Source organism: Colletotrichum truncatum, assembly GCF_014235925.2.
Source record: "Colletotrichum truncatum strain CMES1059 chromosome Unknown Contig_0007, whole genome shotgun sequence".
Taxonomy (NCBI): Eukaryota; Fungi; Ascomycota; class Sordariomycetes; order Glomerellales; family Glomerellaceae; genus Colletotrichum; species Colletotrichum truncatum.
The window spans coordinates 2,816,785-2,840,836 of NW_027222404.1; the positions used below are offsets into that span (position 1 = coordinate 2,816,785).

A 24,052-nucleotide genomic window follows, 5' to 3' on the forward strand; every position below is an offset into this window, starting at 1 on the left:
CTCCTCCAATAACATTGAGGCATTGCACTTGCAACCTGCTGACATTTGAAGTAATCTCAAACACCTAAGTTTATCCGGATCGACGGGGACACATCAGACGACAAGTCGAGAGGTAACTTTGGGCTTCAGAGTGCAGCGGCTCATAATCAGGTCATTGACGAGCTGAACGCACACCCGTACTGACTCGCGAGTTGCCAAGCCTACTGCCAAAGAGTAGATAAATCAAAAAGTTTGTTGTATTGATAATACTACGTATTCATACAAGGCTGCATTAACTCTATCTAACTTTATCCAATGTAGAAGTTCTGCCCGCTAGAGTTTGGCGCCTAGGCCCGTGGCCCGCTTGTGTTCCTCTCGCCATGCGAGGTCGCTCAGGATCTCCTCGCTGCCCCCGCCGATAACCTTTAGACGGAGGTCGCGTGATATCTGCTCAGTCATGGTGACACCTCTTTCGAAGCCCATTCCGCCGTGTACCTGCTGGCTCTCCCTCACGGCCTGCTCAACCATCCTACCCCCCTGGATCTTAGCCAACGCAATCCTACTGGCAACGTCTTTCGTCTGCCAACCGTGGATATTCACATGATACGCTATCTGTTCTAGCCAGGCCCAGTGCCCTTCTATTTCCCGCGCAAGTGTGGTGATTTTGTGACGGATGATTTGGTTCGAAGCAAGCGGCTTCCCAAACGTTTCCCGATCATGCGCATGCTGAAGTGCCTCTGAAAGACAGATACGGGCCTGCCTATTGCAGTCCACCGTCAAGATGAAGCGCTCCTTGTTGAAATTGCGCATGATGATGGGGAACGCTCCGTTCTCCTCTCCCAGTAAATGGTCAACCGGAACTTGAACATTCTCCAGTATGACCCAAGAGGAGCCGCCGGCGTTGTGGCCAGAGTTGTGGATCTTCCTTATCGTTATGCCGGGCGACTTCAAGGGCACAACGAGCAGCGAGATGCCGCTCCGGCCGGGTTCTCCCATCCGGACAGCAGTTGTCATGTGAGTCGCCCACGGCGCCCCAGTAACCCACTTCTTGCGCCCGTTCACCACATAAAACTTGCCGTCTGCGGTTTTCTTGGCGGTCGCGCGGATGGCGCTCACATCACTGCCAGCCGTCGGCTCCGTGATGGCAAGACAGAAGCTCGTCTCCCACGTGAAAAGGCCCGGCAGCCACCTTCTCTTCTGGTCCTCAGTCCCCGCTGCCCAGACAGGCGGGGCCCCGACGTTGGATGCCCCCGCCAGAGCGAGGGGCACCCCGCTCGGGATGCGGGCCATCTCATCCATCAGGATCAGCTCGTGAAAGACGTCGAGCTGATCAAATGGGATGCCCGCGATCGTCATGAGCTCCTTGGGACGGTATTCCCTTGGCACGTCGAGAAAAGCTAAACCGGACTTGGCAAACTTCAACCTTGCTGGCAAAGGGCATTCTCCGGCCGCCTCCCACTCCTGGGCATGCGGGAGCAGATGAGTGTCGACGAAGTCGCGCACATATGCCTGGAACCTCCGGTGAGAGTCATTGTAGTGTGGGCTCTCGAGGGCGTTGAACCAGGCCGGTTCTGCCCATCTATACAGACAGCCACGAAACATTAGCCTGGAAACAGATAGGAACGGGAAGGGGGCTTGCGGCATCAGGGTTATTACGGGGCTAGACTGCCAACCGCCATGTGCCCATGGTTAGGAACTGCTGGTCTCGGGTCCTTGGCGGAGTTGTCGGACATTTTTGCGAGGTCCTTTGGTATTGCTTGGTCTTGCTTGGTCTTGCTTGGTTCACGGGATCGTGTGGAGAGTCATGAGAGATGATTTGATCTGTATGGAGCGAGGGTTGGCTGAGAGGGCATGAACAAACACGGAGCTTGCGCCGTTCTTGGGATCAATTTTGATGAAATACCCAGTGACCACCAAAAAGGCGTACGTAGTCAGCTCGCAGACAAAGCGTTGCAGACTTGCAACACAGTAAACTTTGTGGTTGCAGCACGACTTTCATGTGAGTCCGTCTCAGAAAAACAGCTGACCAGCGTTTAATGCAGGGTAGTGAGCCGCCCAACGCGAGTCAAGTAGGTTTGCGTAATTGTGTTACCCCATTTGTCGGATCCGTACCCAATGTGCCGACCGGTTCATCCGGCATATATGTGGTTGACGTGGGGCCAATTGTCTCTCCGTCCCAGGAAAGATAAACCAGCGGGGCGGCTCCTGGGCTTCTACCGGGCCAGACCTCTTCTTGGGCTAGTGTGTGTGTGACTAGGGCACCTATCTTTTTTTTTTTACGACCGGTGCGTATCCGGATGCCGTGATTGAAATGCGACATAATTTCCCGTTATGAACTGGCGGCAGCGTAAGGTTAAATCACCAGCGTCCCTAGTCAGTTGGACGCCAAGCTCGGTTAGTGCAAAGAGAAAACATCGCATAGCGGCCAATCGCATGCTGGAAGCTATCGATACATCACACTATAATTTTCTTAGTAGTAGATTTGCTACGCATTCAAGAACTAAGCTGTCTAGAGAAGGTATCCAACTGAACAAAAAAGAAAAAAAAAAACAAGGTTATACTGTCGTCGATCTAAGGTCCAGCACTTCGACAATCTTTCCACTTCTGGGATTGACAGCAAGTTCCTGCATAGTGATAAAGTTAATTCTAAGCTCATTTACCAGATCCTTCTCGACGTGTTCTCGAAACATGGGCCGCACCACACTCAATTCCCGCTTGAGCCCTGCCTGCAGCTGCAAACTCTCTTCCTGCGTTGCAGGTTTGTAAGCCACGTTCAGGGTGAGAAGATCTTTACGATTTTCTCTCGTGACGACGGCCTGGATCTTGCCCACAGGCTTGTCGTTGAGAACGGTCGCGACGATGCGTCGAAGGTCCACAAAGTCGATGGAAACGGGACCAAGACGGATGGCCGTGCGGTCCCTGTCAAGGATGCGGAACAGACCTAACGCGGGGTCTACCCACGTGGCCCGGTCGCCGGATGGGTACCGGATAATGGGCATGAGGCGCCGCTCCATGTTGGTCACCACTAGGCTTCCCGCTTCGCCTGGCGTGGTTATGACCCGGCCGTCCTCATCGATGATTTCGATGATGACGTTGGGGCTGTTGACTTGATGGAGGCGGGGATCGTTGTCGTAATGCTCGGGCTTCGGCGGCAGGCCCATAATGCCGCAATCCATTGACCCGTAGACCACAGATCTGACGGTGGCGTTTGGGAAGGCGGCTTTGAGCAGACCGGCCTGGTCGTCGTAAAAGGCCTCTCCGGAGAACAGGAGTAGACGAACAGAAGGATGCGTCTTTCCGGCGTTGAGAATGCGCTCTGCAAGTTGAGACATTGTCGTAACCGTGGCGAGGACGACCGTGGCCTCAAACTCAATGATTTGCCTTTCCATAGAGGAGATTCCAACATGGCCAGCGACTGGGAGCTGGATAGCACCTCCGGGCAGGTAGTACACCGACAAGATGTGCAGCAAGAAACTGCCATAAAGATCACCGGCGTAAAACAGATTCGCCACCATGTCTCCCTCGCCAACGCCACAGCGAGCGAGGGACTCGGCTAGTTGTGTCGAAAGCCCATGAAGCTCTTTTTGGTTGTAAAATGAGACTTTGGGATGATTTGTTGTTCCTACACGTATTGAGCGGCTAGTCGAGATATGAATGAGTAGGAGTGACATACCACCTGTCTTAAAGACGATGCCGTCTTTCTGCTTCGATGTGATTACCTTGCTGTTAAGGCAGGTGTTGGCCTGCCAAAAGGACTCATGGTCGACGGTGGGCAAGTTGTCCAACGAGACTGATGCGTCTTTGCTGGCAACTGTCGATTCCCAGAACTCGGCGTAGAATGGAGAGTTGGACCTCACAAAATCGATCAACTCTGCAATGTCGCCATTATTGGCAACGTTGGTCTTGGTCACTGTCATATTATCGGGTTGCCAAGGCAAGAGGTTGGGGGTTCGGGATGCGGCAATGTCAAGCTTCAGCTTCAACTGATAGAAAGGAACGCAAAGAGGCTATAGACTATGGCAAGAGCAATCAAAGTATGTGTGCAAGGTTTCCCTTCTAATTATCAGATGGATAGTAAGCTCTAGGTTATATTGAAGGTTGATTGCATTCTCCGATTTCCGCCATGGAGATCCTCTCTTGCGCCTTGCATTGCAACAAGACAATAGACAGAGTTCACACTTGCAGGGATTTGGAACGGTCCGCAATGGAGACTGGCTTGCGAAAACGAACGATTCCCGAGGAGATGAATATAGAAGCAGAAGCAGAAGCAGAAGCAGATGAGGAGGAGGCGAGAAGGTTTACCCTAGAAAGCCGCCCTGTTTCTGGAATTCTACATGGGCCCTATGCCGGTTAAGCTTTCTGAATTGTAGCGAACAAGCGTACTTGCTGGCGAGCTGGGTTGAACGTGCGTTGAAGCTGATGCTCCCCGTAAGCCCTGACCCTGTGCGTGAGTTTTTTTGGCATCAAAAGTGATGTGGACTAGTAGGAGAGCATAGATAGCAGAAAAGGGGGACATTTTGTGCAGGCCCATGACTTATGTTCATGAATTAGGAACCCCCTCTTCCCGTTTTGCCCCGAGTGGGTCATGAAGTTGTGGCACAGACCTTTGTTTGGATGGGCTTGAGGACACGCGGTTTTGTTTTTGGGGTCTTGGGTTAGTTGGGTCTAGTTGGAGAAGACGAATAAGAAAGACTCGGAAGCGCCGTCCAATAGGGTTTGCCCAAATAGCCCTCTGTCAGAAAAGGGTTCTCAGGGTCCTTTGTCACCACACCCGCCTGAAGAGCGATGCTAAACGAGATTCAAGCTCAAACGCAGAGTGGGGGTTAATTCCGCAAAGGTCTCAAAGAACCAGGGGCAAAAACGTTGGGGTTGAGGGGGGGACCTCCTTTGTGGATATCGAAGCCATTTCTTACCCGTACATGGGACCAGACCCATGGAAGTCTTTGCTCACTAAACTAAATACCGCCTAGTCTTGTTTAACCGAGGAAGCCTCTTCTCGAATATCCATGGATCTTGCAGCAGAACAGATTCGCGGCTTCTCAACAGAGTGACCCAGATATCGCTCACCGCCTGCAAAGGTAGGTTGCCTCTTGGGCACACATGTTGGTGCTGATCTTCGATAGAGCCGAACAGGCAGGCGGTCGCAGAACGAAGCTGATTCTTCAGCGGCCGTGGCAAGAGTGAGACATGTCGTGAATGAAGAAGAGAGAAAAGAAGCGTGGCTTGGTCCCTTTTTGAGTCATGAAGTGTGCTACGGAAACCATATCACCCGAGGCTCTGCGATTCTTTCAGCCAGCGCCACAAGGTTAGTCCTGGCGGCGAGTCACGTCTTTGCTGACACTCGGACGACTCCAAACACATGCCATTGGCACACTGACAAGTCCCAAGTGTGTGTGTGTGTGTGTTTTTTTTCTGCCGGTTCTGCCAATGCTTGGGGCAAATCAGTCCAGATGCTTGGACCCCTATTTCCAAGATCGCCCTTGACATGGACTTGACCCACCGTCAACTGCTGGTACAAAGAGACAAGGAGACACGTTTGGTGGTGGCGGTCTGCAAGAAAGCCAAGTCCCTTAATTTTGAACCCGCGCGAAAATCGTATCTGGCCTAACCTCGGGCAAGTGAGAATTCTTCACCTTCTTTTCCGTCCCTCCTGAAGCTTCATCTCGTTCCTTACTTATCGCTCGGTATTCGCCCTGCCTTGAGGAGAAAGTGAGCCGTCTGTCCATTTTCATACACAGCCACGTATAGACAGAAGCATCTCAGACATCCCAGGTTGCACCCTTCATAAGATGGCGGCTCGTCAACGCACTACGACCGCAGTGGTCGAGAAGCCCCAGCAGGTGAGTCGGGAATGCCTTTCCGATGTGCGTGCGATCGATCGATCAACTGACCCTCACACTAGAAGAGCTCTGAGGCCGAGTTCCCTGACATCCAGACCATCAGGGACACTATTCCCGCTCACTGCTTTGAGCCTTCATTGTGGACCTCCTTCTACTATGTCTTCCGTGACTATGCCATGGTCGCTGCCCTCGTCTGGGCTGCTCTCACCTACATTCCCAACATCCAGGACCCCATCGTCCGCGGCGCGGCTTGGATGGTCTATGGCTTCGTCCAGGGACTCGTGTGCACCGGTGTCTGGATCTTGGGTCACGAGTGCGGCCACGGCGCTTTCTCCAAGAACACCAGGCTGAACGACTGTGTCGGCTGGGTCCTCCACTCTTTTCTCATGGTTCCCTACTTCTCATGGAAGTTCTCTCACCACCGCCACCACCGCTTCACCGGTCACATGCAAAAGGACATGGCCTTCGTCCCTGCCACTGAGCCCAAGACCTCCAGGAAGCCTCTGTTTGGCAGCATCGACCTTCACGAGCTCTTCGAAGACACCCCCATTCTTCAGCTCATCACACTTATTGGCCACCAGCTCTTCGGATGGCAGATGTACCTGTTCTTCAACGCTACTGCCGGCAAGGGTAGCAAGCAGCGCGAGGTTGGTACTCTCGGACGCTGGTTCCGCGTCAGCCACTTCGACCCCACCAGTGCCGTTTTCCGTCCCAATGAGGCCATCTTCATTGCCATCTCCGACCTTGGTCTCGCCATCACCCTCTCTGCCCTGTACAAGGCTGCCCAGATCCTGGATGTCTCCACTGTCCTGCTACTCTACGCTGTCCCGTACTTCTGGGTCCACCACTGGCTTGGTATGCATCTGTCCTCCCTCTCTCTTGACTCCTAGCCACCCCTCCCTGGAGCATGGCTTTAGAGTTTCCAAGCTATTGTATCGAAAAGACTAACATGAACTCCTCAGTTGCTATCACCTACCTCCACCATCACCACGCTGAGGTCCCCCACTACACCGAGGAGGGCTGGACTTTCGTTAAGGGTGCCCTTGCTACCATTGACCGCGACTTCGGATTCATTGGCAAGCACCTTTTCCACGGCATCATTGAGAAGCACGTTGTCCACCACCTGTTCCCGTAAGATTACCCTCTCTCTTCATTGGAAACCTTGTGTGAGAAGGTTTGTAAAAAATTTCATCTTTGCTAATAAAACTTTAGTCGCATTCCCTTCTACAAGGCCGACGAGGCCACTGAGGCAATCAAGCCCCTGCTCGGAGACCTCTACCACAGTGACGAGCGTAACTTCCTGGGCCAGCTCTGGACCGTCTTTGGCACTCTCAAGTATGTCGAGAATGACCCGACTTGCCCCGGTGCTATGAGGTGGGCCAAATAAGAAAAAAGATGACAGGGGAAGGTATCCGAGGCCTTCGGGTTTGCTTAGTTAAAGACGCATATAGATGATTGGTAGACATAGACGTTTGGGATTCAACTCCGCGATTAAAGTTCAATTGAAAAGGCTGCGAACGTTCGATAGTTGCGGGGGTATGAAGACTTCTAGACTAGAGAAGAGAAATGAATTTTGAAAACCTACTTGAAACTCCAGCTTGACTGGACGCGCAACTCTCAGTGACAACGTAGTCAGGCTATAATGGGTCATTAAACGCTGTGTAGTTCGGTCGTTGAAAAGGAGCATGATTTTCGTTTCCCATCTGGTAACTTGCCTGAATTGGAAAAGACAAGAATGAGTCGACACGAGAGAATATGGACTCTCTCAAAGAACAGAGTTTGCGCCAAATACATCAGATCCAGAATCGAGTACAACCCTTCCCCTTCATCTCTCTCTTGCGTGGTACGCGGCAACGTAGTCAAGGGAAGCCAGTCGTGTTTCCGGTTGCGAGAAGTCCGCCCCATTTTCAGCGGTTGCAGTAGCGCCATCAGGCGTCAGCCCTTTGCAGTCACTGATCCAAGCAGTCGGAGTGACCACACACAGTGGTTAGGTTACGGTGCTCCCAGTGGTTAGGCGGCGCGGCCCCTGTAAAGCCAGTTAGATGGCAGTGCCCATACGCTACGAGATGCGTTACGGGGTGCTACTAGAACTCTAATATATTAAGGTTTCCTTGACAGTGTCTCGTTTTAGCTGGCATCTACACAGTCCGAGATGCTGCCCAGACTGAGTCGTGTTGATTGCCTCAGTTTCTAGACTCATACGTCGACAGCGGTCGCTGGCCTACTGGGCCTACGGATTCATGTAAGACCAGAGCCAGGGGAGATCGCCTTCGGGGACGGTGGTACATGGATGCTCCGACGGATGGATAATGAACTGTTCGTCTTATCCGGAAGGTACCTTTCAGAAAGCTCGGCTGGCAATGTGCGCTCATATCGTCTTTGACAGCTCTTGGTACAAGTACTGTCAGTGTCTCTCACATCATCTGTTCCTACTCAGTTTCTAAATTCTTCATCCAATTCTTTTGTTCATTGCCTCTTCTTACTCTAAGTATTGACTTGAATTTTGTTATTTTTTAAGTCTTAGGCAACATGGCTTCGGGTTACATCCTTGCCATCTACTTCTTGGTGGTCGTCTTCGCCGGCGTCCAGATCAAGCACAAGATCAACAACTTCAAATCACCTCTCAGAAAGGTTCCAGGACCATGGTATGCTCCTGTGACAAACTTGCATCTGCAATATCTCTTCTCTACGGGCACCATCTGGAAGTTGGTGGAGAGGAGCCACAAGAAATATGGAGGCATCGTCAGACTAGGCCCTCGCCAAGTCTGGATCTCGGACAAGGAGGCCATGAAGACGATCTTGGTGAAGACGGATCTTCCCAAGGTCGCCATGTACGCCGAGATTTCTCGTGACAAGTTCAGTCCCGGCCTCTTTGGTGAGATGTAAGCATACTCCGTCTCAAGATAAAGTTGCCAGACCTAAACTCTCTTATCCAGTCGCCCAGAGCCTCACAAGCGCCTTAAGCGCTTCTTGTCGCCTGCCTTTACCGTCAACTATATCGATAATCTCGAGACATTTTTCAAGACAACGGTTCGGGATCTTCTCAACAAGTATCAGACTCAAATCAACGGCGATCCTGTATACTACGCCAAGAAGGGCATTGAGGTCGATTTGATGGATGACCTGCACAATGTCGCGCTCGATATGTACGTGACTGCCATGAATCAGCAACGAAACTATATCTTTGTTCATCCTAATGCTAACTGCAAACAGTATGGGAGAATGCTCTTTTGGAAAGGGTTTTGGTCAGACTAACCCCGATAGCATGATCGAGGATGGTGTTGACGAGCGCATCTGGAAATCCATCCCTCGTTCCATTTTCGACGGTCTCAGCAAGAGATACCAGGTAAGCCCATCATGCCCAAGCCAGCATATCACAGAAGGTCTAATTTTGAGGTGACAGACAGTGTACGTCAAGAAGTTCTTCCGGTCCTTTGGTATCGACATACAATTCGACTGGCCTGCCGAGATGATCACAGCCATCGACGCCGTTGTCCAACGCCGTAAGCGCACCTCCGAAGTTGACCGCCGCGATCTCCTCCAGCACCTCATCGAAGAAGGCAAGAAGCCTGATACCGGCACTACCATGGTGGCCCGTGACATTGTTGACCAAATGGCCGAAATCCTCCTCGCCGGCTCAGAGACCACATCCGGGACCATAGGCTGCCTCTTCCTTGAGCTCGCCCGCAACCCCGACGTCCGCGCCAAGCTTTTCGCTTCGTTGCCCGCCAAGGGATTCAACGATGAAATCGTCACCAGCAAGTCAGTCCGCAGCGAGCCCGAGTACGAGTACCTTGAGGCTTGCATCAAGGAGAACCTCCGCCTGCACCCTATTGCCTCCGAGATGGGCCGCCGTACCGGAAACCAGTGGGTTAACCTCTGCGGCTATGACCTGCCCCCTCACACTGTCGTGTCTGCTTCCTACCGAGACCTGCATCGCAATGAGGAGTTCTGGCCCCAGGCTGAGCGCTTTTGGCCCGAGAGATGGCTGTCGGAGGACAAGCGGGAGGGCGCGCCTGCTCCTGAGTAAGTCGCTAGCCTTTCTCTTTTGGAAAAATGTTCTCGACCATTAACATGTCATGCAGCATGGATGCGTACTACCCCTTCTCAGGAGGAAAACACTCGTGCATAGGCATCAAGTAAGTTGTCCTTTTTTTTTTTTTAAAAAAAAAAGTTGCACGCTCCTCATCAAGTTCTAACGAAATCTAGCTTCGCCTGGGCCGAGATGAGAATGGTTGCAGCCAATCTGCTCCAGAGATTTGACGTCCTCGAGGTTCCCGGACAAGATATCGACTTTAGGCAGTACATCACCATGCAGTTTGCTACAGGCCACTGGAAGGTTGTCCTCAAGCCCAGAAACTGAGACAGTTGCATTTTATCACAAACACGAGAATTTGGATGATCCCCCACATTGGTAGCAGGGAGCATAAGCGGCACGACTTTTTGCATTTTTTTTTATAGATTCCAGCTTTCAAAATTGGAGCATGAGATTGGAATTGGAACTGGAGTTGGGGAGACGGCGTTTCCGGCTTGCAAGCAAGACATTGCACAGAAGCCAGTAGAAAAGAGTATGACTCAGATAAGACGGATTTCAAATTGAAACAGAGTTCTTGATAGAATGGTTGAAGAAACCATTTCCTTTGCCAGCAACATGTTATGGCGCAATAGTCACTGTGGAATCATTGAGCGAGTGCTAGAGTGTGTTAATTGGCGGACTAATTATCCAAATCATACCAACCCGGTAGGTTACGTTGTGCAAAAAACCTTGTCTTATAAAGTCTACCAATGGAAAATTGCGCAGCTCTGAGTTAACCTGGCTTTGTAATGCAAGAAGAAAGGTTAAATTCACTTAGATGCCATTCCAACACTGCTTCTTTTGAATGGGTTAATTGCATGTCATCTGATATCTCCGCCGTCAACGACGAACTTCATGCCAAACGGAGAGAAGAGGCCGAAAAAGCTTATTCATGTGGCCCCGGCGGGGTATTACGCATTTTCAACATGGCTCCAACGGCAGGATTATATTGGGAAAGTTCCCGGCTTGGCAGTCAGCCTGGAGCGGGACCCGGACAACGCGGATATTACGAAACATATGTTGCTAGATATAGACCCCTAAGTGGGGAGTCAACGTGGCAGATCATAGCAGAGGTAACGCGAAGTAGATGAATTGATATCTAACTTTCTAGCGCGAGAGAGAAAGAAGAAGGCTGTGTGTATGTGAGTTTGCCGTTCATGCACTCCGTTGTGGGTGTGTTTCTTGTCAGAAACGGCAGAGAAACTTGCTTTGGACTTATTATTACATAAATAACCTTTGCGAGTCGGGTTGTTCATTAATAAGCCCTTTATTGCTAAGATGGATTGCACCCGGTGTACTTGACCGGATTTGCATGGACCTGGTCTTCTAACAACTTTCTTCAACAGAAACATCCCATATCCGGAAAATCCCATTCATGCTGATCAACATCTATGTCTTTTAATGAATGATCTAGGTGATGCAAATCAAGTCTACTTTCCGGCTAGTTTTAATATTTTTGAGTTGTACAAGTAGCCTAGCACAAGTCATGCAACCTGTAACGGCCCATATTGAGTTTGGTAAGAGCTTGGCTGGCGTGAATCACCCAATTGCACGGTAAGGGCAGTTTTTGCTTTCCAAAAATTGAACTACATACAAAAAGCTTATTTTCTAGACAAAGACGGCTTTCACTATGAGGGTTTTGATGTTATTAAAGACAATTGCGTTATTGAACGAAATATATTGTTTTCCAGTAAGCTTGAATCATTCGTTGACTGCCAAGGGAGTACGTATCTCGTCGTAGTGAGACTATTTAGTAGAGAAAACTTTGAGTAGAAGAAACAGCAAAAAGTAATGATATGTCTTTTGAATAGCTGCATCCCATCTATGTGCACGTCGACAGAGGAAGTTAGTTAAATGAGCAATATGCAGGACGAATGCCATGCTTATCCGTCAACCAGCAGTGCTTGTAGGGAGCCCGGACCAGTAATTGGGCCTTGACAGTGTACCTAAACCACGGTGTCGTTTGGGCTGAATTCCCGTATTCTTTCCCTGTCTCATTCATTCATTGATCAAAGTCTTTGACCACTTGTCTTGTGATGAGCCCCTTCTGCGACGATAACGTCAATGCTCGCCGAACACACCTCACTCGGTGTGTTCATGTAATCCCTCTGAAGCGCACACCGCAGACATAAATATGTGCTTTACTACGTAACTCCTCACTTCATGAACCAAGCTACTCTCTAACGCCGTCTAGCGTAGCTGTATATTCCAAGTTTGTCACACTTTCGGCTGTCCGAACGGTTGTTGAAGCTAATTTAGATCGGGGTGGATTAGATACCGCGTCCTCACCAAGTTTACGACGCTTACTTTTCATAGCGACGTGCTTCTGCTTACTGATGATTTCTTGTTAATCATGGCGAAATTGATATTGTGCATCTTCGTGGCCAATGCAAGAAAACCTTTTTGATCTCACACATGTTTATGATTTATTTTCGCCATAGGGGTTTAGGTTGTCAACCTCCAAAAGCTGTGTTCTATGAGGCTTGGTAAAATCAGCCGCTTATTTGTTCAAGTTCTCAGCTCTGCCATTATTACGGCCAAAGATGACAATTGGCAGACCGGAGAAGGAGCTCAATGGTACTTAGGTGAATGCTGCGTTGTAATGTCGACGTTTGAATGATTTGTCATGATAAGCAATCATTTTAGGAAGTATCGACGGAATTCAAATTCCGTTGGCTCAGTTTCAGCCTCAAAGCATGTTCGTATATAAAGTGTATGACAACCCTTCTTGTCCGTTTTTCAATTGAGAAACTTCTACGTTGAACCCCGCATAAGAGGCAGAGGCCGGTGTTGCTGCTGACAAATGCAAGTAGCAGACACCGATAGAGCCTGCCTCGTTTTGTTTGTCATTAGAAGACGTGAGGATATAATCAAATTCAATGATCATCTATCAACGAACTACACGCCCTGCATCAAATGGATTCTATCAGCCTCCCAGTTCAGGTCCCTGAGCCAAAACCGGACACAAGAAAGGCTTTTAGGAATAGCAGCAGACACGCGAGAAGTTCTACAAGGGTGCTAAAGGAGTGGTTTGCTGCCCACTTGCCTTACCCTTATCCCTCGGATCACGAGAAAAAAGAATTGAAAGAGCAAACAGGTTTAAGCATTCGGCAGATCTCTTACTGGTTCACCAACGCACGACGCCGAAGCGGGATATCTCAGAAGCCCCAAGTGCCGACCGAGCCAACGCTGTCGATGCCTTTGTCGGGCGCCGAATCTTTCAACAATCAGGGCCAAGAATGGAGTGGGATGGTCCCTTTGGATCGTTGGAAAAATTCTCCCCCAGAAGAAGAACCAGCGGCACTAGATGCCATAGCGATCTCACTTGGAGAAGTTGGAGCAGACAGCTCTCTCTCCCTGAATTTTGATCCATTTTATGACTGGACCTCTCCGGCTAACTGGAGCTTCGACATGGCCGTTTCACATGGGCCTGCTAGCTACTTCGGATCTTCAGATCAAAGCCATTCTAGCAACTCTTCTGTCCACTCATATAGCCCTGATTCACACCTGCGGGTCAGCAATCAAGAAGGTCGCCGACGCAGGCGCCGCAACAAAAAGCCTCGCAATCCCTCAAGTGCTACAGAAGATGATAAAGAAAAGCGTATCTACCAGTGTACATTTTGCACGGATACTTTCAAATCAAGGTATGACTGGACGCGACACGAAAGCACACTCCATTTATCACTGGAGAAATGGACCTGTGTCCCATCCGGTCCAAGGTACTGCGACCCATCGGAAGAGTTGATACGATGTGCCTTTTGTGGTGATCAGAATCCGTCAGATCAACATATCCAGGAGCACAGTTATGAAGACTGCGCAACGAAACCCTTACACGCACGTGTCTTTTATCGAAAAGATCACCTCCGCCAACACCTTCGGCTATCTCATAAAGTCAACAAGGTTCTGCCTTCAATGAATGAGTGGAAGTCAAAGATCTATAAGGTGAAGTCTAGATGCGGCTTCTGTGGAAAGACATTTAGCTTGTGGGCTGACCGCAATGATCATTTGGCCGACCACTACCGGGCTGGTGCTCTCACAAAGGATTGGAAAGGCTGCCGTGGCTTAGAGCCAGCTGTTGCGTTACTTGTTCAAAATGCCATGTCTCCATACCTTATTGGGGCTGAAGCCAATGATAGAACACCATTCAGTGCGTCGCGGGCTGCTTCACAACGATGCAAAAACCCGTCACAGTTTGAATCACCCACAGCGAGACTTGGGGATTACGTCAGAACTGAAATTGGTGATGGCAAGTATGTTCCAAATGATTTGGTCCAAAGAGATACTCGACTGGCTCTATGCGGGGAGAATGGTCCATGGGACCAGACTCCTTCAGGCAGTTCCAAGGTGCTAAGGCGCTTCAATACAGGCCATGGGCTGATACCAAATATACAACCGATCGTATCCAGGACAAGAGATTTTGATACTATCAAGTGGGACTTAGATGCAACCATTACCCAGTTTCCTGACATCAACACCACAGCTGAAGCACTGCTTCGTTTGGGAAATGTGCAATATCCGATCAGTTCAGCCAATCTAGATACTTCAGCAGAACTAGGTGGCGGTACATCGAATGAAACCAGCGAAAACGATAATGCTCTTCCTTGGACTTGGCATACCGCAGAACGCTTGGCTGAGTTGAAGCAGATGAAATATGTCCCGCCAACGGACATCACCGACTTGGACGTGAATTGGGATTTTGAAGATCATTTCATTGAAGGGTTCATGTATCCGGAGCTTCTATTCGGACACAACGAAACGTTGGATGTTGGCACACAGTGAAAGTGAGTTGAAGCAAATGAATGGCCAGAGTGGCGTGCACGTTGAATATGCCGCCTGGTTCGTTACACATAAGGGAGACACTTGTACTTCAAGAGTTCTCTTCTTGCTTAATGTTCATGTCAAACAGGGGTCTGGAGCTACTTTTTTGGTAGAGGGAAGACAGTCACAGCAAAATATGAAGGTACAACCCTCATGAACTGAAAAGTCAATTGCAAAACCAGTAGCTAGGAATTGGGATGAAGAGTGACATCTCAAGGACACTGAAATGCCATGAATTGCTATGAAAAACGCAAAAGACTGACAATACCTTTGCTATAGATTCTGTCAAGGGTTCTTGTAGAATGGCGGAACTTTGTTGGCTGCATCTCCCAAAGCTGGAGGTTTCAACTTGCTCAAGTCAACGTCCGGGAAAAGGCGCAGGTTCACCGGGTGCTCAGTCTTCATGCGGTTGGCAAATCCGTCGTCTGGAATCGCACCTAGAGCATGGCGTTCCTCGTCCGTGGAATAGTTATACTCGTTCGTCATGCACACTCCACATATCTTGCAGAATGTCTTGTTGAGCACGTGGCGTGCAAAGCTGTACCGACCAATATTCTTCGGGTCCGCTGCGAAAAGGACCACACGTTCCTTGTTTGGATAGATCCATCGATAGCCATTCTGCAAAAACTTTGTCAGCCTTTAAACTTTTGCAGTAAGAAACATTAGCCATCTACTAACTCTTGCGCAAATGCTGCAGTTACATTCAGCCATGAAGTCATCGCATGTTTCGTCGATCGGCTTGTTCACAAGGGCTACCGTGACTGAGCCACAGTGACATGAACCCGTGTACTGCTTGTGACCATCGATATTGGGAGGCAAGGGACCCTTGTGCTCGGGAATTGTATACTTGTCGCCAAGTGCAGCACCGTCGTATCTGTTTTGTTTGTTCGTCAGCATCCGCTACTCGACCATGTTGACCTCTTCGTTGTATTTTGAAGTAACGTACGGTTGTTTCTCCAGTGCCCACGCATCGACTCCTTGTATGGCACGAACCTAAAGAGAGCTCTTGTTAGCACTGAAATCGCCGGATTGAACAATTGCGTACGTTAAAAGCTTTTCCATCGCCTCCGATAAATTCGCCCATGACAGGTGTGGCGCATGTGGAACAGAACTATGATATCTCATGAGTAACCTCTTCACCGTGATTAGAAGATAGTACGAACTCTGTGCGCAAGTTTCTTAGGCCCGAAGGTATACTGCGCGAGAGTTTCGGAAGTTCCATTGACAATCTTGAAGTTGCTGCCCTCGCCAGGGAAGACCCAGAGATACCCTTTCTTTTTGCAGATGCTACAGTTGCATTCCATTGCCGATTTGATCTCAGGTAGGCCTACCTCGTAGACGAAGGAGCCGCAGTGGCAATTGCCCCGGTACGTACGCAAGCCTTGCTGTGCCTGGTCGGCTGGCTGTTCATTCTTCGTTCCCATCCTATTTGTTGCTTGCTGTGACTATGCTGAGTGACATGGAGGTGCAGATGCTTTCGACGTCTCTTTTTCTCTTTGACCTAGAACAATCTATTTCAGCAAAGAACTTGTAGGTAAGGGAGTCAATGTAAACAGAAAATGATGCATGTATGAAAGGAAGTGACCTTAATATGCAGTAGTCTCGTTGCCATGTTTTGATAAATATTTTCATCCGCATTACCCCGCGCCTTGGAGCCCCTTGCATGAGCAGGCAGCACCAACCAATGCAGCGCCCATACATATTATGAGCAACAAAGGGATCTAGCAGATCTCGTATCGCACGTGTGGCGTCTTAGCGCTACTGTTGTGGACTGCAAAGTCACAGGGCGGCGTTAGGCTGAAACCATAGGTCTTTCTGGCTTATCGATTGGCCTATCGTGAAACTCAGATAGTAGAGATAGGAGTGCGTCGGTCAAAATACATCTCAACCCAACACGACTATGTGTGGGATTTCGCGAGACCTCTTAAGTGACCCATGTCTAGTGTGCGTAACATCAGCCGCATTACAGACGTAACCGTTCCAGAGATGGCTTGCAGGGTTACAAGCCTCACTCTATTTAATGTAACGACCTTGCTAAGAGAGAATCTATCGTCAATAGCCCTTTCGATTTCATAATCCACGATTCCAAGCCTGGCGTGCCTGCGCTGTTGCTGGCTCTACGTTACTAAATTGCCTTATGCTTATTATCTTAACCCTAACTGCTACTTGGAAACATGGGGAACTTTTCATGATAGTGGCGGCCGGAATTACTCTTGGTGAGCTCGCCGGCTTCGATAAGTATCATCAGGTACGTATTTTCTTGTGTGGCTGAGGTTTGTCGAAAGGCAACGGAATGAAGACGAAGACGACATAATCCGGCCAGCTGTTATCTAAGCAGGTTTATTATGAGTAATGATTCATCACCCACTAATATTGATACATATGGCTATCGATTGTCTAAGATGTTCTGGTGACTTTAATGCTCACACCGAAAGAAGATCTAAGAGCTGGCATTGGGGCGATCTGATCCCACCATCATATTTGCCTACCGCCTGTCAATCATCAGGAGGTTTTTGATCATCCTAGCGTCTTGTCAAAGATTCCTTAAAAAGAGGCAGCTTTTCATAAGCTGAGTCTATACAATCGCAAAGATATTGACCAGCGTGCAACTCCCGTGCCGATAGTGATTGGACTGGAGTTTGTTCCCTTCCAAGACTGAAAACCACTGGAAAGAAAGGGAAGCAAAAACTTACTGCGGCGGAATAAGGAGCAACCCGAGGCCTCAGGTTTATCAACAAGCCTCGGTGTAGGTTCAGAAAAAAGAGATCCACTACTTAGTGTATGGTTTGTTGCAAAACGACGAAAACGAAGGACTTTTAACGAACATGCACAGCAGAAAACGCCCCTGTGAGCCACATCAGCGTCACGGACGACGGAGGAAAGGAACGGCCGCATTCTGTTGCGAACCAGGCAATGTCTATCAACACGGAGACCTCATCCCACCGGCTGTAAGTGATAATAAACTTTTTACTTGGTACCTGTCAGAAGAATAATGGAGTATATCCAATGAGCTGAGTGTGTAATGGTGCTTCTTGTGCTAGGATGCAGTAAGCTTTCAGGGGCTGTTAGCAGGGGGGAATCAATATCGAAGCCGACGGGATGCATTGGATTTCTTGCAGGGCAGCCCGAAGAACCCGATTATCCAATTGGCACTGGCCCGATTGCATGCCACCCGAAACCCACCGGATCGGCCACATCAGCCAAGTTATCGACCGAACATTTCTTCTATGCCCGACTCACGGACAGTTAATGTCCGTCAGGCTCCGAGAAAGCTCACTATTTATCGTATTTTCTGCTGATTTGTTAGACCAGACGACAACAACTTCGTTTTATCTTTGACAAAAGCCAGCAACATATAGTCCCAAGAATCCTATCGGGAAAATGGAAGGCCCAAACAGCACCTCTTTTGCCGACGCTACTGTGAATGGGTTTAGCGCGACGTCGTCTCCATGGTACCTGGCAGCTTCTTGCACACTTTTACTTGTCTTGTCATTGGCCTCGACAAGGAACAGGGGCACCAAGCTTCCATACCTTAACCCTAAGAAAAGGTTTGAGTGGTCTTCAGCTAGAGCTGTCGGCCACTTCATTGCGAATGCTCGGAAAATGCTTTACGATACAGCAAACAGCTTATCTGGGAAACCCTTCCGTGTGTTGAACGACATCGGCGACGTTATTGTTCTGCCGCCTGATTTTGGTCAAGAAATCCGCAATGACAAGCGGTTCAGCTTTACTCAAGGTCTTTATGAGGTAAGCCAGGTCTCAATAATCACTTTGGGTGAGAGAATGCTAAGGTTTTTCTCTAGGACTTTCAGGGTAAATACGCTGGCTTCGAACCATACAAAGAATCGTGTCACCCTTCTGGGAGACTTCAGAATGTGGTTAGGTTAAGACTGACCAAAACTCTCGGTAAATCCTCTGCTGAAAGAGGGCTCTCAGAACTGCTCAACTTACACAAAATGCATTTTGCAGGAAAAATTACTGCTATTCTATCCAAAGAGGCCGATTTGGTCATACAAGAGACATTGTCAGATTCTAAAGGTAACTTGCACCTCCCTGTAGTTACTACTTGAATGACGAATCACCCCGTTGCTAACAAGTCATTCTCAGAGCCACATGATGTGGTTTTGAAAAAAGCGGTCCTCGAAGTAATTTCAAGGCTTTCTGGTCGTATCTTCGTCGGGGAGCGTTTAGGTAGGAACAAGGAATGGCTGCACACAGTGATCTCGTATGTTGAGTTGAGCATTTTTGCCATGCAAAGTATGCGGATGTGGCCCGAGTTCGTTCGACCACTTGCTGCCTGGTTCCTCCCCGGCCCGAGGAAACTTCGTGCATACATCAAAGATGCAGAAAAATTTGTCTTTGACGAGCTTAAGAGACGGCGTGATGAGTCACCAAGTGTCGAGTACAACGATGCCATCGAGTGGTTCGATGAAATGGCTAAGGGGCAGCGGTATAACCCAGCTGTAGCACAGCTGATACTAGCCAGCGTTGCGGTGCATACCACCGCTGACCTTGTCACCCAGACGATGTACGACATACTTCAGAACCCTGACTTGATCCAACCGCTTCGTGAAGAGGCTATCAGGGTCATTGGAGAGGAAGGATGGAAAAAAACCTCTCTTCACAATCTCAAGTTAATGGACAGCGTGCTGAAAGAAAGCCAGCGCCTAAAGCCCGTTCAGATCGGTAAGCCATTCCTTGATAAACATGCATGAATGCAGTTTCTCAACCGATATTTAACTTGCTAATCCCTGGCTAGTGGGAATGAATCGTCGTGTCATGGAGAATGTTCAGCTTTCAGATGGTACTAAGATTACTCGTGGCAGTGCCACTGTTGTCTCCGCAGAACGTATGTGGGATCCAGAGATCTACAAAAAACCCCTAGAGTTTGACGGCTACCGATTTTATCGTCAACGGGGCGGGCCAAATGATGCTGTTAGCCAACTGGTGAGCACCAGCGTGGATCACATGGGTTTTAGACATGGAATGCATTCTTGTCCTGGGCGCTTCTTCGCCGGCAACGAGGCAAAGGTGGTTCTGGTGCATCTACTGCTCAAATACGATTTCGAATTTGCGGAGGGTCAGAAGCCCAAATTTATGGAATTTGGGTTTTCGTGCGAGTCTGATTCTTCAGTCAAAGTATCCGTCCGCAGACGTCAAGAGGAAATCGATTTGTCTGTTCAGGATTCGCAGGAGTGAGGTAGGCTCTGCATTTTGGCAACCTATCGGGTTCGTAGCTTAACCATATTAGCCATCTCTCCGCATATGATCCGGCCGACAGCATATTACTATTCTACTCGTTATTACTACCTAGCACTGACTGCAAATGAGCAAATATGGCTATTGTTGCATGGTTAAATGTAGGAAACAAATAACATTTTCTTCGTATTCCTGCTACCTCCTTTCTAGCAGGCCTAAGCCAGAAAATATCATCTAAGTATATCTGATATACAGTCGACGAGAAAAATTGAGTACAAAGGTTTTACAGTGTGCGAGTTGGCAAAAGTCATATTCGCACCCCTAGTGTTACATTTGCAGACGAAACAGTAAAACTAGGGAGATGAGTACTTGTAACCATAGGCTTGCTTGGCTGACTCGATTTGTTGCTTGACCTCAGACTCTTTCTCAAGGAGCCTGGGTTCGCCCGCCTTCAGACGACTTTCCAAGGCCGCAACAGACATGCTGGGGGGAGAAGGGATTGCTATTCCACGTTGAACGGCAGGTCGTTTCAAGCACCGGTCCAGCCAATCCTTTACGGAAGGGAACTGAGAAATGTCGACGCCAGCCATTGGAGCACTTTGGACCCAGCCGATCATCGAAATATCAGCGATGCTGTAGCGTCCGCGACTGGGACCCACAACAAAATCCCTCTCAGCAAGATGTGTGTTTAAGACGCCAAAGAGCCGCTCAGTCTCACCGACATAGCGTTGCGTTGGGTATGGGATTCTTTCCTTAACAAACCTAACGAAGTGATTGGCTTGTCCTTGCCTGTACACAAGATAACGTCAGCAAGTGTCCTGGGGATGGTAGCGATTGAAAGTTACACACATAGGGCCCAGGCCACCGTGCTGCCAACCAATCCAGGACTCTGCCCGGGTGTAGTCATTGTCTGAAGGAAGAAACGAGAACTTGTGGTCCGGGTCATACTTGCGTGTGAGGTAGCTCAAGATAGCATTTCCCTCAAAGACAGCAAGCTGATCATTGTCATGGTCGACTATAACGGGGATGCGGCCGTTCGGATTCAGAGCTGTGAACCATGGCTCTTTTTGGATATTTTGGGTAATATTTATGGACTGAGAAACATAAGGAAGTCCATATGCTTCTTTCAACTCCTCTAAGAGGATGCTTGCCTTGTATCCATTAGGAGTCGCTGTAAACTATTAGCCATAGCTTGCGATGCAGGTGTGATATTCAAGGGGCTTACTGACAGAATGTGAGAAGTTCTATGCCCTTTTTGGCAATGAGACCTGTCGGGCGTACCGCAGACATTGTGATAGACTATCAAGAATTCTCTATCGAAGCTGTGGATTTGGGGATTTAGGTTGTTGTGAATGTTTTCAAGCAGTGCGGACGAGAGTTTTGTAGTGACAAGTGCTGGCATTCCATGCGTGGGATTCAATGACCAGCTCAGTGCACGAATATGTCATGAGCTGACAAATGAGAATGCACTCACCCGGAATGACAAAGTGTACCCTGTAAATGATTTCAAGGAGTGGATTACGTGAACGAGGAGTGCTGATTACATTAGCAAAGTCTCTGTGCGGAGAATACAGCACCGGCCTAACGCGTTTGGGAGGGGCAGAACATCCCTAAGGAACAAGCCGACTGGGCCGCTCCATGACTTGGAGATCTACTTGAATTATATGATGCAACAGACGGCATCCTATTCTTGAGGGAGTATCCAAATGCCTTAGGCTTTTGTACAGCCTTTGTACTTTCCTTGAGATTGTTGCGCCTCTAAGAATTCAGCAACCTGCTCAGAAGGCCACAGAGAGTACTCACTGTCCGATTGGGCGAAGATCTGGAAAATGGAATCCACCTTGAAGCCATTGAGTCCTTCCGACTTTCAAATCTACAATCGTCTATCCGACATGATGAACACCTTTGTAAGTTTTTGTTCCTTTTTGTCGTCGACCTAAGTTCGGACGCAACTTCTTTCCCTTCAATACCCATGTGATTTTGACTTTCCGTAGCATAATCACTTTCGGCGAACATGGAAGCGTCTGCAAGATTCCTGCAACACCCCTGTCGATGGCCCGCCAAAAATGACCAGCGAACAGATCGTCAGGGAAGGGCTGTTTTTTTGTTATCGCCTGACGAATCACCACAACATTGAAGAGACCATCTTTTTCCCGCTATTGGCACGCAAGATGCCCGAGTTCAGGGGCGAGGATGCAGTGGTGTTGGAGCAACATCGCCAGATACATGAAGGCCTCGAGAATTTGCAAGAATACTTGGAAATGTGCCGCTCTCGTAAAGCCACGCTTGACCTCGCCACTTTAAAGAGTAAGATGGACCCCTGGAGCGATGTTCTTTTACTGCATTTGGACCAGGAGGTTGAGATGCTTGGCGCTGAGAATATGCGGAAATACTGGACGCGGGAAGAACTACAAGAAATGCCAATTTGAGTAATTTGCGGCGATTATGTACGGACGCCGTTGGCTATTCGGCGGCTCCGATATCGGTAACGGACACCCCGAACCGCCGAGCTGGGACGGCCCGGTGGGTCGGACGTCCGTTCATTGACAACCGATGATGCCATAGAAGTCAGGTTGTTCGTAGCTCGTGAGGCCGAGGTTCGGAACATCGTGAGAATAAACATGACCGATTGTCTGTTCACCTTAATCTTCCGTTGAAACCACCACTTTCGCGTCATCAATTCAACTTTTACCGACTTATCTCGCACACACTGTATTCAACATGGCCAAAAGTGAACCACCCCAGCCTAAGCCAGTCACGATCGCAGACGTGCATCAGATCGCGAAGGCGCGTTTACCTCGAGCTGTGTTGGACTACTACACAACCGGCGCAGATGATGAGCACACCCTCGAACGTAATCATGCAGTATTTAGAGAGTAAGACCAGTTCTGCCGATTTCACCCTTATCCGTGGACTAATCCGTTGCATAGGCTATTACTGCGTCCACAGGTGCTCCGTAATGTATCAAAAATCGATACCTCAACTACTGTGCTCGGAAAACGCTACGACATTCCTATTGCGATAGCGCCGAGCGCATACCAAAAACTTGCTGGCGGCGAAGGCGAGCTTGACGTTGCTCGCGCGGCGTACAACCTGGGAACCAACCTCACACTGTCTACCAACGCAACAACATCCCTCGAGGATGTCGCAAAATCACTTCCCGACCGTGGTGCCGAATACCCCAAGCCATGGTTCCAGCTCTACTTCCTTGGTGCCCGAGATCTTACGGCCGGCTTAATTAAACGTGCGGAGGAGGCAGGCTATGAAGCCCTCGTTCTGACCGTCGATACAGTGGTGCTGGGAAATCGGCTTCAAGAACGTAAGACACCGCTCTCCCTACCTCCAGGTATCGCCATGGCAAATCTTGCCTCGCGGAGAGTTGGCGCAATCTCCAAAGCTGGTATGCTCCTTCGCGCGGAAACAGCGGCAGAGTACAACAAAATTGTAGAAGACCATTACGACTCCCTTGTCGACGCGAGTCTGGAGTGGAATGAGGTCATTCCCTGGCTTCGCTCACAGACTATAATGAAAATTATCCTGAAGGGTATCATAACAGCCGAGGATGCCCAGAGAGCTGTTGAAGCTGGCGTGGATGCTATTGTTGTTTCTAACCATGGTGGTCGTCAGCTGGATGATGTGCCTGCGACTCTGGAGGCGCTGCCTGAAGTTGCGGATATTGTAAGGGGCCGGATACCTGTCATATTTGATGGAGGCATTACTCGGGGTAGTGACATCTTCAAGGCACTTGCACTGGGTGCCGACCTGTGTCTTATTGGAAGAACGGCATTGTGGGGTCTCGCCTGGGATGGACAAAAAGGTGTTGAGGGAGTGCTCCATATTCTTGAACGGGAACTTTCACGAACAATGGCATTGATGGGCACGGCAAGTCTGAAGGATATTTCAAGGGGCTTGCTTGGCCGTGCAAGAAAGGATGGGTTTGGGGTTGCGAAATTGTAGTTGGTGGGAGGCTTGCGTAGTGCACTTCTTTGGCGATGTGAGATAGACTGGAGTTAAGTTCCATTTGGTTCATAGATATCAGGTAGTCAAGGCAACTGCATAAAATGTCTTGTACTACTCACTAATACATTGTTTTCAAAGGTTTTAAAGCCCGACTGTAAACTTCTTTCACAGTCTCATTTCG

At 49.2% G+C, this 24,052-nt stretch overlaps 10 protein-coding genes across 10 annotated transcripts; 6 read left to right on the plus strand and 4 right to left on the minus strand.

Moving 5' to 3' along the window:
• Positions 1-312: 312 nt before the first annotated feature.
• Positions 313-1,712, minus strand: CTRU02_211181 (acyl-dehydrogenase; the record flags this gene model as incomplete). Its single annotated transcript, XM_036720207.1, has 2 exons — positions 313-1,558; positions 1,636-1,712. The coding sequence occupies 2 exons, from the start codon at positions 1,710-1,712 to the stop codon at positions 313-315; spliced, it is 1,323 nt and encodes a 440-aa protein (XP_036587950.1).
• Positions 1,713-2,534: 822 nt separating this feature from the next.
• On the minus strand, positions 2,535-3,896 carry CTRU02_211182 (amp-dependent synthetase ligase; the record flags this gene model as incomplete). The annotated part of the gene is made up of 1 exon (XM_036720208.1): positions 2,535-3,896. The coding sequence occupies one exon, from the start codon at positions 3,894-3,896 to the stop codon at positions 2,535-2,537; it is 1,362 nt and encodes a 453-aa protein (XP_036587951.1).
• Positions 3,897-5,768: 1,872 nt separating this feature from the next.
• CTRU02_211183 (oleate delta-12 desaturase) lies at positions 5,769-7,206 on the plus strand (the record flags this gene model as incomplete). The annotated part of the gene is made up of 4 exons (XM_036720209.1): positions 5,769-5,819; positions 5,885-6,674; positions 6,722-6,950; positions 7,032-7,206. 4 exons carry the CDS (start codon positions 5,769-5,771, stop codon positions 7,204-7,206), a joined length of 1,245 nt encoding a protein of 414 aa, XP_036587952.1.
• A 1,142-nt stretch (positions 7,207-8,348) lies between these two features.
• Positions 8,349-10,182, plus strand: CTRU02_211184 (cytochrome p450; the record flags this gene model as incomplete). The annotated part of the gene is made up of 6 exons (XM_036720210.1): positions 8,349-8,701; positions 8,756-8,965; positions 9,033-9,165; positions 9,223-9,845; positions 9,905-9,958; positions 10,029-10,182. 6 exons carry the CDS (start codon positions 8,349-8,351, stop codon positions 10,180-10,182), a joined length of 1,527 nt encoding a protein of 508 aa, XP_036587953.1.
• A 2,628-nt stretch (positions 10,183-12,810) lies between these two features.
• CTRU02_211185 (homeobox and c2h2 transcription) lies at positions 12,811-14,673 on the plus strand (the record flags this gene model as incomplete). Its single annotated transcript, XM_036720211.1, has 1 exon — positions 12,811-14,673. One exon carries the CDS (start codon positions 12,811-12,813, stop codon positions 14,671-14,673), a length of 1,863 nt encoding a protein of 620 aa, XP_036587954.1.
• A 324-nt stretch (positions 14,674-14,997) lies between these two features.
• Positions 14,998-16,136, minus strand: CTRU02_211186 (glutathione-dependent formaldehyde-activating gfa; the record flags this gene model as incomplete). Its single annotated transcript, XM_036720212.1, has 5 exons — positions 14,998-15,330; positions 15,391-15,586; positions 15,659-15,705; positions 15,758-15,823; positions 15,876-16,136. The coding sequence occupies 5 exons, from the start codon at positions 16,134-16,136 to the stop codon at positions 14,998-15,000; spliced, it is 903 nt and encodes a 300-aa protein (XP_036587955.1).
• A 1,957-nt stretch (positions 16,137-18,093) lies between these two features.
• On the plus strand, positions 18,094-19,911 carry CTRU02_211187 (cytochrome p450 monooxygenase; the record flags this gene model as incomplete). The annotated part of the gene is made up of 5 exons (XM_036720213.1): positions 18,094-18,459; positions 18,516-18,618; positions 18,682-18,750; positions 18,820-19,398; positions 19,472-19,911. The coding sequence occupies 5 exons, from the start codon at positions 18,094-18,096 to the stop codon at positions 19,909-19,911; spliced, it is 1,557 nt and encodes a 518-aa protein (XP_036587956.1).
• Positions 19,912-20,264: 353 nt separating this feature from the next.
• Positions 20,265-21,201, minus strand: CTRU02_211188 (glutathione s-transferase II; the record flags this gene model as incomplete). Its single annotated transcript, XM_036720214.1, has 3 exons — positions 20,265-20,700; positions 20,761-21,082; positions 21,141-21,201. The coding sequence occupies 3 exons, from the start codon at positions 21,199-21,201 to the stop codon at positions 20,265-20,267; spliced, it is 819 nt and encodes a 272-aa protein (XP_036587957.1).
• Positions 21,202-21,803: 602 nt separating this feature from the next.
• On the plus strand, positions 21,804-22,340 carry CTRU02_211189 (uncharacterized protein; the record flags this gene model as incomplete). The annotated part of the gene is made up of 2 exons (XM_036720215.2): positions 21,804-21,818; positions 21,906-22,340. The coding sequence occupies 2 exons, from the start codon at positions 21,804-21,806 to the stop codon at positions 22,338-22,340; spliced, it is 450 nt and encodes a 149-aa protein (XP_036587958.2).
• Positions 22,341-22,632: 292 nt separating this feature from the next.
• Positions 22,633-23,868, plus strand: CTRU02_211190 (peroxisomal -2-hydroxy-acid oxidase; the record flags this gene model as incomplete). The annotated part of the gene is made up of 2 exons (XM_036720216.1): positions 22,633-22,787; positions 22,842-23,868. The coding sequence occupies 2 exons, from the start codon at positions 22,633-22,635 to the stop codon at positions 23,866-23,868; spliced, it is 1,182 nt and encodes a 393-aa protein (XP_036587959.1).
• Positions 23,869-24,052: the final 184 nt, after the last annotated feature.